Genomic DNA, 19,711 nt, shown 5'->3' with positions numbered 1-19,711 from the left:
GGAATGTTTAGGGAAACACCCATGCTAACAGGGTAAGAGGTGCTCAGATTCAACAATTGCCGGCCATGTACGCCCGGCTAACCGCATCTGCTGCGACGTCAACGCCACCAGCAATATGATATTATTATTCGGCACAATAAAAATTGCCAATAAATGTACGAAGGATTTTGCAGAGAGCTGAGCCGTAAAGGAAAGTCAACTTACACTGCCACCTAAAAACTTGTTGAATTCCGAAAGGTTCGTCTGTATCGTTTCAGCCTTGGCTTGAGAAGCGTACTGAAAAATAAAGGAAGAAAGGGACAACTCAGGTTTGTATATTATTCTGGCACACCTCATGTATGTTGTATTCTATAATGAATTAGTATCATTCATCAGCGAAGCTTTATTAACTTAAATTTGGATCTTGCGTAAGGAATGCGTTCGTTGGAGGGTTACCAAGGCATAGACTTCCTAGAAAACACTCCATTTTTGCTATTCCTTTCTGTTTAAATTTGGCAAACAGTAGTTATCATTCGGAGAACATATTTATTTATTTATTTAGTTATTTTGGCAGAAAATAATCAGAAGGCAATCTTTGGACGTAGTAGTCCCAAAACGACTGCCGGAAATGTTTCGGGGGCATAAACGGATAATTTTCACCGCCAAGAGAACGCATATTCACAACCATGGTCGTGTGGACAGCGGAGCTCGCAGATGCAACTCAGCCGCTTAAGCGGCGAACAATATGGTCGAGCAAAAGATGATATGAGAATTATTAGCCCTTGTATATTAAGTTCCATACTGTTTTACATTCTGTGTATTCTCGTGTGTTTACATTCTCATCACAATCTACATCACGTCCACTCGTATATGTTTGTGACTTTGTTTACAAACTCATTGTGGTGTGACTTGCATTTGCCTTTTACATTTGTACGTTCGTGGGTGTACAGGATTGCGTGCTGTGGATTCCTCGCCCTATGACGTGGTTTCTTTTCATTTGCTTACTGTACATGTTTCTTATATTGTTATTTCTCCTATGCGAAAAGGGGTTGCCGTATAATTAGGTCACTACATGTTTTTTTTTTTTGTCATTTCAATAAACAATAACAGTTGAGAGAACTCACGCCTCAGTGTACAGCTGTTTGGCTGCTGAAGCATCTAGAAAGAAAAAGTTTTGCTTGTTCTTTTTTCTCTTCTTTGTCATATGATGGGGGGTGGGGTGGGAGAGGTGTCACTGACATGCGATGTTTTCTTGGCTGTTCATTAATCTTGCATATAACTTGCGAGTTTGCATTTGAAAACACTTCCCGCGCGTTTAGGTAAAGACTCGTCAGCTTTGTTTGTCAAGGAGAATGGTGCACGCTGTAGCTGAAGAAGCTATCTGAAATTAACTAACCTAGGGTAGTAGTTACGCGGGTATGCCTACTAGACAGTGAATGCGTGATATATACGGTACAGACAGATTCCTTGTTCCGAAAACCCGCTTTCAGGCCCTATGCATTACTGGGGTGCTATGACGTAAAGCTATTACAAATTTTTCTATTCCAATTCTGCAATTAGCCCTCCGCGATTGGTCAAAAACGTTTTTGGACCATTCTCATTTCGCCTGTCTGCCACGCGACGTCATGAAAACCGAGAAAGCTCCCCATCTGATATGACGTGCTCACACTGATTATGCATGATTTTACCGACCAAAAGAAAAATAGGTATTTCCGATTCGATAATTTTCGCCATTAGCCCTCGGCTATTGGTCAAGAGGTTTTGGGATGCGCCCACTTCACCTGCCTTTCACGCGACGTCACAAAACCGCGAAAACTCACCGCGTCAAAATGACGTGTACGCGTTAAAGATGCAATAATATGCCGAACAAAACTGAATTTTCTTCTGAATAGCCGCAGGCTGCCCCTTTCCGAAAGGAGTAAAAGATGGCTGCCGCCGATCACTCAGGCCCTAGCTACTCGCACCTGCCGGAGAGCATGGGTTTATTTGAGTATAATAAAGCTTTCTGCGTGGCCGTGTAACGTTTTCGAGCACTTTTGGCACGTTTACGACCTCGTTCTACCAACTCTTCGTTGCTGAAGATCAGCTTTATTGTCATTTGTAAATTTACGTCGCATGCCGCCGCGATTTTCGACCAGCCAGCGCAAGCTAAGTAAGGGAAAGCGGACCAATGGAAAACGCCGGCACCACCCTCTTCATCCGGTTATCGATTTTCAGTGCACAGGCTTGGCCCCATTGAATCCCTCTTTATTTGAGTGTTCTCCTCGCCTCTTATCAAACAATTACACAAGACAAGCCGCTTAGTGTAGGCAATGTTATTCGTTTTTCAAGCAAACAAAACTGACCTCCTATAATCGAGGAGAGCGTTTGAATGCTCTGTTCAGACAACCCTGTGGGTCACCGCCCGATACGTGCGTTGGCGGTTACGCAAATTTCACGCCAGGAGATTGGAATAAAAACATATCGGAATAGTTTTTACGTTATAGGGCTCCTGGTTCGCAAATAAAAATTTTGCAAGCTGTGGCATATATAGGCTCTGAGTGTTCGATGTAGTGTTCGATTACAAGGTCAGATATGAGACTGAGAAATGTACGAGAGAAGTTCACAAGGGAAGGCAATAACAATTTTCGCTGGAAACCGCGCTAAACATAGCAATGCTATGCTCCAACAAAATTGACATCATAATTTTTCTTTATATCGTACTATCAGACGTTTTAGAAGGCCATCACATGAAACCAGTATAGGTACAGTACCGTTACTAGCAATTGAGAAAGCAAAGTTGACCGCGCGCTCCCACGTATATTTCTGTTTTGCACAACCTACAAGAAGTGATCTTTTTCAATACTGTGTTCCGAACTTTTGCGGTTGGAATACGTCCTACTTTAAGCCTTGCGTAGTTGGCCCTCTGAAGTATATCGCTTTTTCTAGCTGTTTTTTAATGCAGCCAATTTACTGAATATAAAAATGAGTTGATATTTCTTTCGGGCATGATTGCAGACGTTAGAGCCCATTTTGCGTACAGCACTACCAAAAAGCAAAAAGCTACGGAATTACTTTGAATGCACTGACAATTAAAATATTGTTGCGGGAAGAAAGCAGGCCCACGAGTGTAAAATAACTTATATTTACAAATGATGGATATGGCGTTCAGGCAACCGCCAGACTTCGTCTTTTTCTAGTCCAACTCAACGTCTTCCTTCACTTCACCGTAACATCACCCTCCCGGTGGGGGAGCTCCGTCCCGGTGCAAGTTAAACAGCCTCACTTATTGGGGGGACATAGGGCTTGAGCCTGGTGACGTGAACAACATCACTGGTTAAGTTGGGAGGCACGGAAGGCTGACCGAGTGGGGCGATCTCGTAGGTCACGTCGGACAGTTGGCGTAAGATCTGGTACGGACCAGAAAAACGGGACAGTAATTTTTCCGACAAGCCGACACGACGTGAAGGCGTCCAGAGAAGGACAAGGGAACCAGGTGAAAAATGGTGGTCTCGGTGCCGAAGGTCGTAGCGTCGCTTTTGAGAAGCTTGCGAGACTGTGAGGCGATGACGGGCGACATCTCGGGCCTGGGCGGCTAAGTCAATAGCCTCGCGAGCGTAAGCAGTGCTGGGTGACTGTACTGCGGAAGGTAGCAACGTGTCAAAAGGCAAGGTGGGGTCGCGGCCGTACAAAAGGAAAAATGGTGAAAATCCGGCAGTGTCGTGACGGGACGAGTTGTATGCGAAAGTGACGTATGGTAAAGCGACGTCCCAGTCGCGGTGATCGTTGGAGACGTACATGGCGAGCATTTCAGTGAGTGTGCGGTTGAGTCGCTCGGTGAGGCCGTTCGTTTGAGGGTGGTACGCGGTAGCAATCCGATGTTCTGTAGAACAGGAGCGGAGCAGATCATCAACGACCTTCGATAGAAAGTAGCGGCCGCGATCCGTCAGCAACTGGCGAGGGGCGCCGTGGTGCAGGATGACGTCTTTTAGTAAGAAGTCGGCGACATCTGTAGCGCAGCTGGTTGGCAGGGCTCGTGCGATGGCATATCTAGTGGCATAATCGGTTGCTACAGCAATCCATTTGTTTCCTTTGATGGAAATTGGAAACGGAAATGAACACAATTCACAGATTTGACCGATTACGTTCCAATAGCTGCATGTATTGTCAATTTCAGCGCTACCCGTCTACGTACTTAATTAAGCTACTGGACTGGCTATCGTTATGGGACACGACGACAAGAAAAAGATTCGCAATATTGTGTAATATCGCGCTTATGCGACGTCAGGATTTAATGATGTGGGGATATTATGCATCATTTCTTAAGGGTTGTTATTCGTGCCTATCACGCAGCATCTCGCCAAAAATTATAACAGTGGCTCACAAGTCAGCCTGTGTATTCTTTCGACTTGACGATGCAGTGTACTCCAGTCGAACGTGCGACAAATTTAAATCACACTGAAAGCAACTCATTCTCCACTTATTCGAAGAAATTTACAGAACCGCATTTTCTGAAGCAATCGATAATAGCAAGAGCTGGTTGCATAAGTACGTCTCGCATCATAGCGGGGTGTTGTTGCTCAAATATAATTTTATATATTCCGTGCTCATTTTCGCTACGCTCCGTTTAGCGTATGCACTTACTGTAGAAAGTTGCTTCTCAAATTGGATGATGCTCTGTGCTGTTTCGAGTATTTTTTCCTCCGGGAAAGTTTTATTCAGCAGTTTCATTGATTCCGTTATTAAGGTTTGGTATGCATCCTCTTCTTCCTTCTCGTAACCGTCGTAGTTACTGTAAGATGGTTCAGTCGTGCTACCATCGTTTCGAGAGGAAAGCAATGTCGCATAGCCACCGTCATATCCGGGAGACACAAAAAAGTCTTTCGGTTTAGTCATCTGTGAAAAGTAGAACGGAGGAATGTTATTTCTGGAAATAGTGAAGAGTATTGCTTTTACTGAGAAGAAACTTCACTCGATACATTGAAGGAGGTGTTTTCTTACGGTTATGAACGGTCCTGAAGCTCCGTCAGATACGAAATAGCTAAACAAGGGACGAGGGCCTGTTCCTTCGAGTATCTTCTCGTAGTCTTTGTCTTCCGGGACGTGGCTCTCGTTCAGGAATGGCCAACCTTCCAAACCGTATTCACCAAGGACACTCTTGACCGCTTCAGTGAGATTTTCTTGTCCTCCTAAAAATTACGTCGTTGCAGTAGAAAAATGCACAACTTACACGCAACTCTTCCACGGCGAGCATATTACAGATTTTTTGTTTTTCAGTTCTGACCATTGCCTTTTGTTAACTTATAGTATTTATCTTATAGCTCATTCTGGGGGAAATGAATTGCACAACGCATTAAAAATAAACAAAAAAAGAGAAATTAAGAACGCCAATCATGTGGTCTAAAACAAAGCTCTTTTCGACAATTTGAAAACTCCTCTTCCGTGGTCTTCAAGTCGCTTACACACAATGCCATTAATATGCCCCATTGACTTTATTCCACTTTTGCATAACGTACGACCCATTATGTGTTGGTGTCGCGAGAGACAGTATGGAAAACATTTTTCCTAAGCTGATTGCCCTCACCTGGTGTCGTACACGATTTGTAGGCATTGATCAATTTGCCCGTTGCATTCAATTGCTCTTCGGTCGGTTCACAGGCGGAATCCAAAAGCACTGTAATGTAGACAAAAAGTTTCAGCAAAAGGTTGTAATAGATAATGATCTCTGCAAAAGGAAGAGTAGGGAAACATCTACCTGCTGAGCACAGATTGTACTTCATAACTAGCGTATAAATGCGAAACATGCAGCTATTGTTTTCTGTTCAACACATTGACAGAAACATTGCTTACGCATAGCTCAATGCTTTTTAATTTCATAGAAGGTTAGAGCGATTTGTGAAATTTGCGTGGCCAATGGCGCCGCGATTACCTACGGAAGTCCTACTAATTAAATCTTAGTTAGTAAGCAGCCAAACGCACTCCCTTTTTGCTCATGTAATTCTACAATACCTTTGTTGAGACATTTGTGCACATGCATATTGATGCGTACGACATGCAATGCGTCTGCTGTATGCTGGCGCATTTATATATGGGTTCATTTTTTCTAATCGTTTAAATGTTAACCTTGAATAGGACAAATATAAACGTTATAAATGTTCAACCAATATTTAGAAAGACCGCTAAATAACACACCCGTGAAGAAGAGATCAGCATCTATACGTAGACTATTGTACCCGTTAAAAGCCCGATAATAGGATTCAGGTTAGTCACGTCATGAATGTAAAAAAGTCACTTGGATTCCGCAAGACCTGATGCGAAAAAGATTTGGATAAGAGAGGGCTAATTTTTACTTTCGCCGGAAGCTTTCAGCTGCTTAGAGTAAAGGAAGCTATTATTATGCATCGTCTTGGCAACGCGTTGTAATTTTACACTGGCTGATGTGTTTTTTTTGTTCTTTTTCATTTTCTATTAGGAATCTGCGCTTCACTGCAATGTTCAATGCTTGATGATTTGCTTTATTTTTTTTTTGACCCGGTCTCTAACGCGCGGTACTGCTTCGTTTGTTTGTTAATATCGTTTGTTGTTATTCCTTGTATATGAACGTTGGACATGTATTTAGAGTATTACGCATATCATTCATGTATTGTGGGTAGATTATATATATATATATCACAAATTGGAGTATTGAGTGTCACGTGACACCCATTTTAATGAGTGTTCGTCGTCGAATTTCGTAACGTACTTGAAATAAGTTAGCAAACGAGGTGCTTGAACTTAGGAATGGCGGCAATTACAAGATTACTACAATTCGCTAAAGTGTACTTGAATGTGTGAAATTGAACAGTGTGGCGCTGGCTAACACCCCCTGGGTTAGTTCTGGTAGTAAAACATACGTACACAAAAAAGTGGATGTGAAAACAGCACCGCGATAGCTCAATTGGTGGAGCATCGTACGCGTAATGCGAAGACGTGGGATAGTCCCCCGCCTGCGCTAAGTTCTTTTTTCCGCCACTTTTATTTTCAATAATTTTTTATTTATTTAACTCACTTAGCAAGTACAAGTAATTTCCCCGATGATGTCCTTGGTGTCATTGCTTGTTGGCTTCTTACGATGTTATCTGTTCATTGCCGCTTTAAAACGCTATTAATTATGACCACACGATGAAGATAATCGAATTAGGGATCATTGATATTAATAGAAAGCTCGATAGGAATACTTACGTATAAGGTCTTCTACTGCTTTGTCCTTCAAGACCCTTGGTTTCAGTTCTCTACTGCCATTCCAGTTGCCGCATACGTACTCGTAAAAATCATCGCAAGGGGTCGAATTTCCCATTTGTGCTTTTATCTGCAAAACTGTTTGATAATAGCGTATCTTTCATTTGTTTATTTCTTGCTTTAATGCTTAGTATTCTTATTTAATTATGCAGCTGAAAAACGCAGAATGTAACATGAACAAACTCAGAAAGAAAGCAACATTGCTTTTGGGGCATTACGGGCCAAAACCACGAGCTCATGAGCCACGCCTTAGTGGGGGACTCGGGATTAATTTGGACCACCTGGGATCCTTTAATTTGTACCTGACGAACGGTACACAAACGTTTTCTGAATTTCGACCCCATTTGAATTCCTGCCATTGAGATGGGGGTGGAATTGAGTAAGCTGATGAAGATGAATTGAGTACGATGAATTCCGGAATTGAGTAGGATGAACTCCTCAACATTCGCTTCTACTTTGCCATGACACACACAGAGGTGTTGCTGAGCTGGTGTAGCTTTTGCTGAGCTTCGAACTGTAGAGCAGCTGATTACGCGCGAAAGGGGGAAACAGAGCAGAGTCACACTGGAAAGGTTGAAGTGCATCTTCAAACGGAAAAGTAATTATTCCTACACAGTATCAGACTGCCGCAAGGAGCGCATACCCAGAGGGAACATGTTGCGAGCCGGGTACATTTTGTTAACCTGTTGTTCGAGCCAGCAGCGTCTCCCAATTTCATTTCCTAAGTAGTTCGCCTCCGCGCTGTAGCGCCAATAGTGCACATGACGCTGAAATTTTGACTCGTATTGCACGAGTCCTTGACAAGAGCCACATGTGGTGAGCGTCCACTGTGGATTCAGGACCAGGAAACTTGAGACAGGTCATGGGACGTTAAGACGCTTGACTTTGTGTGCAACAAAGTGTGCTTAGAAATGACAGTCATCGGTTAATGGCGGTTTCATGAGAGTGCAGATGTCATAAAAACATGTTGCAAGGCTTCGCCTATATGTTCCGTGTTATGAGCGGCCGCTTTTCTTCCCCGTCCAGCTTGTCCAAAGTTCTTACTTGCCGCAATATTGTCTTCTGTAGCCTGTAGAGGAGCTTCACGTGGATAAACCTTGTTTTGCACTTACGCTTCCTCATTACCTCCTTATCCTTGTAAAGGAGAACCGAGCCACATTGCACCAGCCTTGTCTTCGACTGGAGTATTCCTGATAGTTCGTGGTATTTTGTTACCTTAGCGACAACCAGTCATGAAGGATTTTACTGAATAATTAAACTGGCTTTCGAAGAAACGCTGAGGGGCGCACTTGCGAATGAGAGTAATATTTAATGATTATGAGAGAGCTCGTTCCCTTCATTGCGATAAGCACTAAATGTAATGATGTGCGGCGTTGCGGCTACCTACGACTGAAATGTCTGTTGTTGTGAGCGATAGGTATGGACGCTTTTACTTATGACATAAGGAAATATACTTTACCAAGTTCCTTGCATTTTTCGTCATTGCACACTTCATCATTGCGTGCCGTTGTTTCTCGACCTGTAAAAATTATAGGACGTTATTTTTAGTTATAGTCACTGGCGTACGTGTACGCATTAGATCACCGCAACGATAGGTTATCATGCCGACAATAGGGGTCTAAATTCCAATGGCGGATACAGTGGGGCCCGGAAGCTCTGCCACATGGCGTCGAGCTTCGACCGAGCGTGCTCGCCCCAAATCTACGTTCGGAAAACTCGCTTTCCAGCCAGAGCAAGCAGACATGCTTTGCAGAATAGCATACATTGAAGTACCGGCATTCTTCATGTGGCAGAGCGGAACTCTTCTGTTTTCCGAGACAACTGTTTCGAATGTTCGGCAGACCTGACTTACCAGCTGGTCCGCTACGCCAGTTCCTGTCCACACTATCGTGACGTAATGAATCGCCGCTCGCGAAGTATTAGTTTCGGTGATTGTGAACACGAGTGCCAACTCCGGGAAAGTCTGAGCTGATCTGCAAACTATTACTCTGTTATCTTTTTTATCTGAGCCACGGGCTCGAGTGTACCTTCTCTGGGAGGCCCGCTACATTGAGTACATTGGTTCGGCGAACAGAAGACATCGTAAAAAGAATGTTTGTAAGCTTTCCTTAGCTGCTGTGCTCCACTAACCCCAACTCTCAATGGAGAAGGAGGAAGAGGTGGAAGACACGGATAACTATATTAATAATAAACGGATGCGTATAATAGCGTGAGAGAAGTAGATGTGTTTATTTATTTATCCATTTAATATACCCTAAAGGCCCTCCGTCGGAGGGTATTATATAGGGGGGGGATATGTAACAAAAGTAACATGTGACAGGTTAGACAAAAAAATGGAGCTCGCAATCTTGCCAGAAGCAGAGCGAACTAACAGCTGTCTAGCTGCATATTGGATGGCTGCAGGGATGCGCGCCGATCTACATAACAAAAGACCCACAACTGTTATTACGGTTCCCCCGCATGATACACATTGTTTAATTTTGCGACCACCACGACGCTTTGTACACAACTGTGTATGCACAAGTAAAAAAATAAACAACGACAATCTCGTGTTCGCCGCTGACGTAATTAATTATGCTGAGACCTGCTTAAATGACGTAACGGGAAAAATATATTTTTTTCGCTGCAAATGCCAGGGAGGCGTCTGAAGGGGTTAACCGACGGACTAACCTGCATTTGACCTCCCTAGTAGTGGGGAGGTCAAATTATTCGCGTTTACTGGACAAGGCACAGCGCTAAAAGGTCAAAAGAGCACTATACCACAAATTAGCGAAATAATAGAACGAGACTCAGGAGCGCTAACAATACACTGACTTACATTTAGAGTCTACTCTAAATGTATCGCAGTGCATGCGCAAGGTCAGCAACAGTCACTCTGAGCCTCATGAAAGTACATGGCGATAAAACACTACACTTAAAGCCTAAACAGCCTTAAAAAGTAAGAAAAAAAAAAGAATGAAAGGTAACTGGAAATATGCGAGAAAAACAGCTTGAAAGGAAGTGTCTGCATTGCACACGCCTGAGAGAGCTCTCTGTTCTAAAATGAACATTCTCTTTTTTTTGTCCGTAAAACAGATGACACACTAACACAGACGTACAGCCACAACACAATTAAGCATCTCCGGGTATTCACGAACCTCCCACTTCCTCCTTTGCTTAGCGCGCTGAAGACCAACCGTCTCTTTTAAATCAGAAGGTATTGAGTTTAGCCAGTCTTGAAAGCGTATACAATTAAAGAAAATGATGGGGGGGGAGGGAGAGAGCAAGCACTTACCAAGTGCCAGGCACATTACAATGCACAGTATTCCAATGGTGACCGGATGAACCATCGTGTTCTGCGATAAATATATATCCCTCGTTAGTACCTCCCACTTTACCTTTTGTTCTGAACCACCTTGAGTCACGAGTGGAAATGCCCACCCGAATACGGCTTACACGACTCAATATTACACACATTTTTAACACTTGAATTAGGCCTAACACATCTTTACGAAGACATGCAGAATGGGTAGCCCATTACTGTGAAATAATATTTACTGCGTAAATTGCCCAAAGCACAACTTCCGTACGATGGGCCAGGGGCAAAGGTAATCTCAATACATGCAACAGGTAAAAAGTAGCAAATTGAACATTATCGTCCCATTTCCTTTGCCGGTGTTTGCTGCAAGCTGCTCAAGCGTATTCTATCAAAATCCATATACACTTATTCTGAACATGACGAGAACCTTTTTTCCAAGTCAGTATGGGTTTAGGCAACGCCTTTCTACCACCACGCACTTAATGAAAACCATCAACGACTTTTCTAGCACTTTCAACAACAACAAAAAAACACCTTGACGTGATTTACTTATGCTTCTCTAAAGCATTTGACAGAATCGTTCGCTCTCTGTTAATCATCAGATTCGCACAAATGGAAATTAATCGTGATTTGGTAGAATGTGTCCACACATATCTGTCCGGTAGAATGCAGCATGTGGATATAAATGCCGCAAAATTGACCACCTTGATTGACATCATGATGATTGACATCAGTTCCGGTATTAGTGAAGACATCACCATGCGGCTGTAAGCAGATGATTGTTTACTTTACCGGGAAATTAATGAAGCCAATGATCAAGAAGTCGCTAAGTAACGCTCTTGGTGCCATTGAAATATGGTGCTATTGGTGCCATTGAAAAACTGGAGAATGCAGATAAACGAACAAGAAACAGTTGTCGACAGCGTATCGAAAAAGATAAACAATGCCCTGGATCACAAATATATTGCGAACTCCCGAATGCTTGCTACATTTGATACACTCAAATGCCTGGGCATAACTATCACCAGGGGCGTAGCCAGGGGGGGGGGGGGGGCTTATGGGGCTTCAGCCCCCCCCGAAATTTTTTCGTGCTGTCCATGCACCGCTGACGAAAGCGACCCCCGGCGCCGGAAATCACTCTAGATTTTGTCTAGAATATCTTTTTGACGCTCCAAAAGACATTTAACCGCAGAGATTGCAAACTCGGGCTGGATTTCGTGGCAACGCCCATACACCGGGAGTCACATAACGCCAAGCAGTCCCATCCGAGCACAAGGTTTCAAGGGCGCTTTGATGGTGAGCGGGCTCACCGCGGCATCTCACTAGAGGCCACGGAATCTATGGAGCGCATGGATATCAATTGCGAAACTTTATGGGTATAAATCTCATAAGCTCTTGATGTGAAAGGTGCATTGACATTTCCAAAGTTGTGCTTTAGATTTTCAATTGCGGAACTTAGTGGGTTTAATGTTGTTATATACATTTGACGCCAAAGGTCTATTGACTTTTCTAAAATCTTACATCGGAACATACAACGAGACAAGCCAAATCAACACACTAGCAGACAAGTTGACAAAGCAGGCAGCGAGGTCCAATGAGACGAAGCGTTGGGGTGGTTCATTTGTGCCGTCATGTCACATAAAAAAATATCAACATTTTTTTTAACCTACGCCAGAACATCCATGTCAAGACACTAAAGCCAGCCAAAGTAACTACGTTCTTATTTATTTTTTCTACTTTGACTTTTATTCGCGAGGACACATTGAGGCTCTTCAATTTTTTTTTTGTTCTCGCTATCCTACCCGCGGGCTGCCAGAGCCAGCCAGAGCGCAAACGTTTTCCTCGTATGGCCCCGACCACCGTGCGGTGCACTTCGGTGCGCGTTCGGTTTGCTCTGGCCGAGTGGATTTTCACCGGAGAGGGTTTCGGACGCTTTCTGGCTAGCAGACGAGAAAAAAAAACAATGGTCGCTCGCCGCCATCACTGTGGGGACTCGAAGGATTGCACCGCATTCCTTGAGCGGAACCTTTCCGGAAAGTTTTGTTTCGCCGCTGTAGGATACTGAGCAGTATGCGTATGGTTCTCAGTGGACCAAGCGTCTCATGTTTTCTTCGGTATTCCTTCCGTAGCCCCATTAGGTGCCCGAAGTAGGCATTAGATTCTGGCCAACATACTTTCCTATGCGTTTTTTTATTCATTTCGGTGCCTCCGCCTCACACAAAAAAATACATTGTTGCGGCGCAGCGAATTGTCGCATGGTGAAAGTTCGATTTTGATACTTCTTTTGCGGAAAGTAATGGGCGACGGGACGCTTCAGTTGACGGATACGTTTATTATATTATTGCGAAAGCAATTATATGGGCACTCCAGGCGCATTCCTGCCATCGCCGTCACCCTCACGTTTCGTATAAAGTCCAAGGGTGATAACATCGTGACCACGCGCTGCATGCTGTATGTGCGAGTGAAAGCGTAGGAGGGGAGGCAGAATGGGTGAGCCGACGATGGTGGCTCAGTCTTGTGTGCGCAAAGGAGAAAAGCGGGGAGCAAGCGCGTCGCTTTCCGTCGCGCGCAATGCATCGGGGGGAGTGGATGGAATTGGGGCGGAATCTAGGATTCTGTGAATCTATGATTGTGCAACATGTTTATTTGCCTTGTTTGACGCATTATATACAGTTACTTCTTCTTACATACATAGACTCATTGGAGACTTAAATGTATACTTAAATATCTTGTTGCGAGGTTTCGTGTATACATGCCGTGAACTTTGTTTCCAGTGACACTTTTTTGTCCTTTATCAAGCCGTATTTTCGCATTTCTAATGTACGAGGGCGAGTCAAATGAAAGTGAGCCTACCCTATCCACGCAATAATGGTTCGGCTCATTACCTGCGAGGCATGCGCGTAGGAGAACGGCATGTCTCATTTACAAAAGTGACACGCAGGTGGGAAAAATGTTCTTTAATGCTCTCATACACTGGGTTGAATGTGGTTGCGTCACATTATGGATACTTCAAAAGTTGAACAGCTCGGTGTCGCGAAGTTTTTGACAGCTGAAGGTGTTTCCAAAACAGAAATTAATCACCATATGGCTGCCGTGTACGTTGAACACTGCATTTCACTGACCACTAGCGTTGGAGCAAAGGTTCAAAGGACGTTGCAAAGACATTCTAAGACCGGACCAAAGCCATCGTGCAATCATTTGGTGCAATTCTTCTTTTATATGTGTTTAGATAGGAGCGCCCGAGCTAAAGCATCCTCTTAAGGAGGAGGCGAAGTTGCAACGTGCAGCTATATATATATATATATATATATATATATATATATATATATATATATATATATATATATATATATATATATATATATATATATATGTTGGGCCAGTGGCGTAGCCCCCCCCGAACAAAATTTCTGGCTACGCCACTGACTATCACCAATAACGTAAGTTGGAAAACGCATATCTCAAATATCACGAGCACTGCCAAAAATGAACGTTGGTTTCTGTGCAAAAAGTTGAAGCTCGTGCCTCAATCTGTCAAACTAACCGCCTTTTTAAACTGTGTGAGGCCACCGTTATAGCAAGCAAGCATTATATGGGATCCGTTCCATGTGCGTCTAACAAACGAACTCGAAAGGGTACAGTGAAGGGCTGCACGGTTTATTTTGTCCAAATATTGCTCCGCCGACTCAGCAACAGAGATGCTAAACCTACTTCAACTACCACTCTATTGCAGCGGTGTTTAGTGACCAGATTAAAATGACTATTTTTGCTGTCTAAACACCATTTTAACATCCAAATTGTAGCTTATTTGGCTCCCCAAAATTGCTCGTTGTGTCACAGCTACGTATTTACGCATATGCAAATTCCACCCTAGCTCGAACTCTGAAAGACTTGAACGCCCTGCAGTATTCGGTTATGCAGTGCACCGCTGCTAAACGCCTAAAAAAATGCATAATGAAGTCATTACGAACCTGAATGTTTATGTTTGCTGGCATTCTTGTACTTATTATACATGTTTTTATAAACTATATACCACGTAAGGTCTGTTTTACAAATTAGGGTGTTTTTTTTAACTACAAGTTAGAAAATTTATTGCCGAAGTGTGATGCTACTGTTTAAATTATGAGTTTACCCCTTTTTTATGACGGATACTTCATGGACGTAATTTACTGTTGTAACAGCCCGTTTGCATTTCTTAATACATTTTATTGTTGTAACACCCAGTTTGTAATTGTGATGCCTTAAAACACACTCTGTAGCGGCCTTATGGCGAACAGTATCATGAAATAAACAAAGTACAATCAAGTGAATTAGCTTTCCATTACAAAATGCTGCTTCGTGTCATGCTCGAAGAAACTATCAATACCGACAATATCAATCAACAGTAATGCACTTTGCCAGAAGGCTCGCTCGCATAGTTCATCTGCCACGACAGGCACCCTTACATTCTTTGGTGTTTGCCGCCTTCATAGGTAATCAGAAATTTTGTTTTTTATAAGTATTTTCCTCCTGCTGGACATGCAAGGGCCTGTTTCATCATCGGCTTGCGTGTTCAGTGTGGCTGCACCAATGTGATGCGCCCACCTGACACTGCGACCAGCACTGCACACCACAAACTACATGTGAGCTTGAGCGCATTCGACTAGGCTTTGAAGCTTGAAAACGAAGCACAACTTCAGGCACCCATCGAGTGCACTTTGCCATTACCATTCTCCTGACACAAGCGAACTTGCGTTTGTGTTCCAGAGCAATGAAAAATACCGCTGTAAACACAAGCCCGCCAGAAACAAGTGTCGTGCAAACACCAATAAGTACGTCACCCCTTTTGATCTGTAAGCATTATTTAGCGAATACTCGAGCAAAATCTGTTTTTAAGGCGAAAAGTATAATGTCTTGTATATGCAAATAAAAGCGTAATTTGCGAAGTTAAGACATTTAATTCTTAAAATAGTGTAAATGTAGATGATTGCTAGCTTTATAAGCAATAATGCATAAATGAAACGAAAAAGAAACAAAATTGATCTGACAGGATATCCATGTTATCAGATTTCTGCATAACCATGGGGATACGTGGGGCTCCATAGAAAATGCATGGGAAAGCCTAAAGTAGGGGTGGGCCAACTTGACATTTGGGGATGGGCCAGCCTAAATTTGGGGGTGGGCCAGCTTAAATTTGGGGCTGAGCCAACCTAAATTACGGGTTGGGTCAACTTAAATTTAAGGGCGGGCCAACTCCAAGTTTGGGCCTGGTCTAACTTAAATTTAGAAGTGGCCCGACTGAAATTTAGGGATGGGCCAACTTGAAATTTGGGACCCACCGTGATTGCTTAGTGGCTAAGGATCCGGAATCAGGGTGTAGACCAGCCGTAAGTAAAAATACTGAAAGATATCTATAGCGGCTCCAAAGCCAACGAAGTCCTCCATAAGGAAAGCAACAAAATTCTTATAAAGAAGGGCGTCAGGCAGGGAGATACGATCTCTAGAGTGCTATTCACAGCGTGCTTACAGGAGGTATTCAGAGACCTGGATTGGGAAGAATTGGGCATAAGAGTTAATGAAGAAGTCTTTAGTAACTTGCGATTCGCTGATGGTATTGCCTTGCTTAGTAACTCAGGGGACCAATTGCAATGCATGCTCACTGACCTGGAGAGGCAAAGGAGAAGGGTGGGTCTAAAAATCAATCTGCAGAAAACTAAAGTAATGTTTAACAGTCTCGGATGAGAACAGAAGTTTACTATAGGTAGCGAGGCACTGGAAGTGGTATGGGAATACATCTACTTAGGGAAGGTAAATACCGCGGATCCAGATCATGAGACTGAAATAATTAGAATAATACGAATGGGCTGGGGTGCGCTTGGCAGGTATTCTCAGATCATGAACAGCAGGTTGCCATTCTCCCTCAAGAGAAAATTATATAACAGCTGTGTCTTGCCAGTACTCACCTACGGGGCAGAAACCTGGAAGCTTACGAAAAGAGTTCTACTCAAATTGAGGACGACGCAACGAGCTATGGAAAGAAGAATCATAGGTGTAACGTTAAGGGATAAGAAAAGGGCAGATTGGATCAGGGAACAAACGCGAGTTAATGACATCTTAGGTGAAATCAAGAAAAAGAAATGGGCATGGGCAGGACATGTAATGAGGAGGGAAGATAACCGATAGTCGTTAAGGGTTACGGACTGGATCCCAAGAGAAGGGAAGCGTAGCAGGGGGCGGCAGAAAGTTAGGTGGGCGGATGAGATTAAGAAGTTTGCAGGGACGGCGTGGCCACAATTAGTACATGACCGGGGTTGTTGGAGAAATATGGGAGAGGCCTTTGCCCTGCAGTGGGCGTAACCAGACTGATGATGATGATGATGATGCTGATGATGATGAAATTATTTTAATACCTCTGGAAACGGCCGACACTATTAGAGAATTTCGTTTGCTTGAAATGACACATGCTTGCTAGCGCTCTCCGAGGGTTGCTAATTGCCGCCTACGTAGCCTGGACCTTTTGTTATGTTTACAATAAGTGCCATCTAACTTCTCCCGCGGCGATGCAACATTGCTGTTCCAAAGTAGCGGGCAACACGCGGTATCCCTCCGTGAACGGCTGCTATTTGCAGCTGCCGGAAGACGGCAACACAAGTTTATGTTTGTACCCCCCCGTCAGCAGTTAGCATTCTCATAAACGACGGCAACATTGCCCATCTTTCTTAAAGACCAGGCACTAAAGTGCACCAAGTGTTATACATAGCGGCGTAAACCCCAAAATGCTATCTCTCACTGAAATTTGCTTAAGAACACTGCTGCGGTAAGCGCAAAATCTTTTGTCGAACATTTTGAGGGAAATATGCGCGTCCCTGTATGCTAAACAGCTACTTACTATTTGGTCTTCATATGACACGACGAAGGGAAATAACCAGATTCCGTTCGTTTAAGGTCTATGAAACACTGTAAACCTAGACGCTCGTCTTGAGATAAGGCTCTGAAAAATAATGCTGATTCTGGAGAGAATATAAACAAAACATTGCTTAGTTGAGATAATGAATGCTTGGACCAAGTGATGTTACGTATTTTTTACACGATCTCACGTGTGCTTTGATAGACTGGAGCAGATTTATGAACAGATACACGTATGCTTTACACCCTTTCCAGTTGGGTTTTCTGCATATATATCAACAATACACTGGCCTCTCAATGGACTAAAATGTAACTGTACGCTCACTTTTAAACTAAGTATACGTATTAATAATATGGAAAGCGTACCTAGTATTACTTCGATCCAGCACGTCGCCCCCTGAACAAGCGCAGATGCAATATCCTGGTAGCACTCTGGCGATTAAGAGAGAAGCGAGTTTTTTTATAAGGGTTGTGAGAAGGGTGAACCCTTAGAGACCTTTAACATACAAAAAACACAGCATAAACGACGTCGATTGCTTCCTTTTCCATCCGTCCAGTGGCAGTCATAGTTTTCGAGACTACGATACGTTATTCCTTCGGTTGATATTGTTATATGGCAAAGGCGGCCGGACACAGCGCCTTCTTGCTTCTTGACAAAGTATGTGACGTTATACGCCTTTCCAGGAGGGACCTTTCACTGCGCGTTTAGTATCTCGTGCTTGCGAGAAAGAGTTTAATACCGAAAGGGCATCATTCCCACAGAAACTCAATGCTTCGGAATATTTTCCGTTTAGCACGCCTTCATTTCAGGGGAGACGGTTCTTTCTTTGTCTCCTAGAAGTTATGTCGCAACAGCAACTATATCCACACTTCGATTCGCCACGGAAAACAAAACGAACCTTATTTAGAAGCACCCTTCACTGTGATTCTCGTTTTTCTAACCTTCTTATCTATGCATCTAACACCCTCACTAAAATAACTTCTAGTGCAACAGAAGATTCGATATTTCAATCAAGAAACGCTTGACATCGGCCTTGCTGGTTCATCCTGTATTGTGATTTTCTACTCTTTATGCAAGTAACCACACCCTTTACCCTCGGTCACTCCTCATCGCTCACAGAGCCAGACCTCAGAGCCTAAAGGGGCACTTGCCTGGCTCTTGGGCACACGCTCAAGTATACACTAAAGAGAAAGATCGGGTGGAATTCATTAGTCAATTAGCCCTTGCAATAGCAACGAAAATGTCACCTTTAGTGTTGGAGGAGACTTGATAAGCCAGAAAACGCGCGAATACCATATACTGGTGGCGACGCTGTCTTGAAATGCTCACATAAGGTCGCAACGGCTTCATCGAGTTCGACGTCATCTTTCCAGAACATGTTAACATATTTATTGGTTAAGAAAAACCTACACTGAACTCTAAAGAAGCCTAAGACTGAATTTAAGAAGTTTAAAGGGCTTAATGAAGGGTTTAATGAAGTTTAAACGAGAACATGCTTGGAAATCCATGACATCACACTGACGTACGAACGCGAAGATTCTCGCGCAGTTTTTTTCATTTAACTGTGAACCTTTCACGCGAAGAACTAACGAAAATAATGTCATAAAATATACTTTATCAGTCTGCACTGACTTAGGGCGCCTCCTTAGTGTACCTTCCACGGAAGGCACTTCCCTTTAGAAAAGTCGCTAAAAACGTTCAGTTGCATTTCTCTTGACCTCTATTGCAATAGAAATTGAACGCTGGTTCAAGGCGCGTTCAAGCCGTCATCGCTGTCGTGTTGTCCCGCTATCGACGGCGCATGCGCCGCTCGCACGCGGCAGGTTAGATGCTCTCCGGAGGCGCGAAGTGGGTTTGGCTGCAAAAACGACAAAGTGAATTGGACGCACCGCCACCACCTCGCTCAATCGGCTCGGTGGTGGAGCCACGCCAGCATTCTGCTATCCACAGCTGGCATGGCCACTGCGCGCAGGCATGGTGCATGGACACTGTGGCGTTACTGTTTATCTGCTGTGCGTATGCGCTGTTCTGAAGAGAACACTCTCTCCCTTTCTTCCTCTTCCTATTCCCCTTTCCCCCTCCCCAAGTGTAGGGTAGCAAACCGGATGCTGTTCTGGTTGACCTCCCTGCCTTTCCTATCCTTGTTTTATCTCTCTGACGGCTTGCTGATTACCAGCCTCAAAAAAAAAGAAGAAAAGGGCCAGTTATGCGAGAAAGAAAGGCATGCTGATTTTCTCACTTAACTAAAGAGACGAAGGAGTTAGTGCTGTCCGACACACCACCTATATGGC

The 19,711-nt window shown here is 43.7% G+C and overlaps 1 protein-coding gene and 1 long non-coding RNA gene across 2 annotated transcripts in view; both read right to left on the bottom strand.

The window, feature by feature from the left end:
- Positions 1 to 250, bottom strand: part of LOC139055573 (uncharacterized) — a 4,955-nt gene extending 4,705 nt beyond the window's left edge. The window contains exon 1 of the long non-coding RNA XR_011511869.1: positions 205 to 250. This is a non-coding gene — a long non-coding RNA (uncharacterized lncRNA). The remainder of the gene's footprint in view (positions 1 to 204) is intronic.
- A 3-nt stretch (positions 251 to 253) lies between these two features.
- The window catches only part of LOC139055783 (neprilysin-1-like), an 87,462-nt gene continuing 68,004 nt past the window's right edge, over positions 254 to 19,711 (bottom strand). Inside the window, exons 3-8 of the mRNA XM_070533330.1 lie at positions 10,511 to 10,571; positions 8,696 to 8,755; positions 7,180 to 7,314; positions 5,543 to 5,632; positions 5,019 to 5,147; positions 254 to 276 (exon numbers count right to left, since the gene is read on the bottom strand). Of these exons, the coding sequence (XP_070389431.1) occupies positions 254 to 276; positions 5,019 to 5,147; positions 5,543 to 5,632; positions 7,180 to 7,314; positions 8,696 to 8,755; positions 10,511 to 10,571 (498 nt within the window). The remainder of the gene's footprint in view (positions 277 to 5,018; positions 5,148 to 5,542; positions 5,633 to 7,179; positions 7,315 to 8,695; positions 8,756 to 10,510; positions 10,572 to 19,711) is intronic.

This window comes from Dermacentor albipictus, chromosome 2, assembly GCF_038994185.2.
Source record: "Dermacentor albipictus isolate Rhodes 1998 colony chromosome 2, USDA_Dalb.pri_finalv2, whole genome shotgun sequence".
Classification (NCBI taxonomy): Eukaryota; Metazoa; Arthropoda; class Arachnida; order Ixodida; family Ixodidae; genus Dermacentor; species Dermacentor albipictus.
The sequence above is the reverse complement of the archived record's forward strand: the minus strand, read 5'-3'. Positions and strand labels throughout refer to the sequence as shown.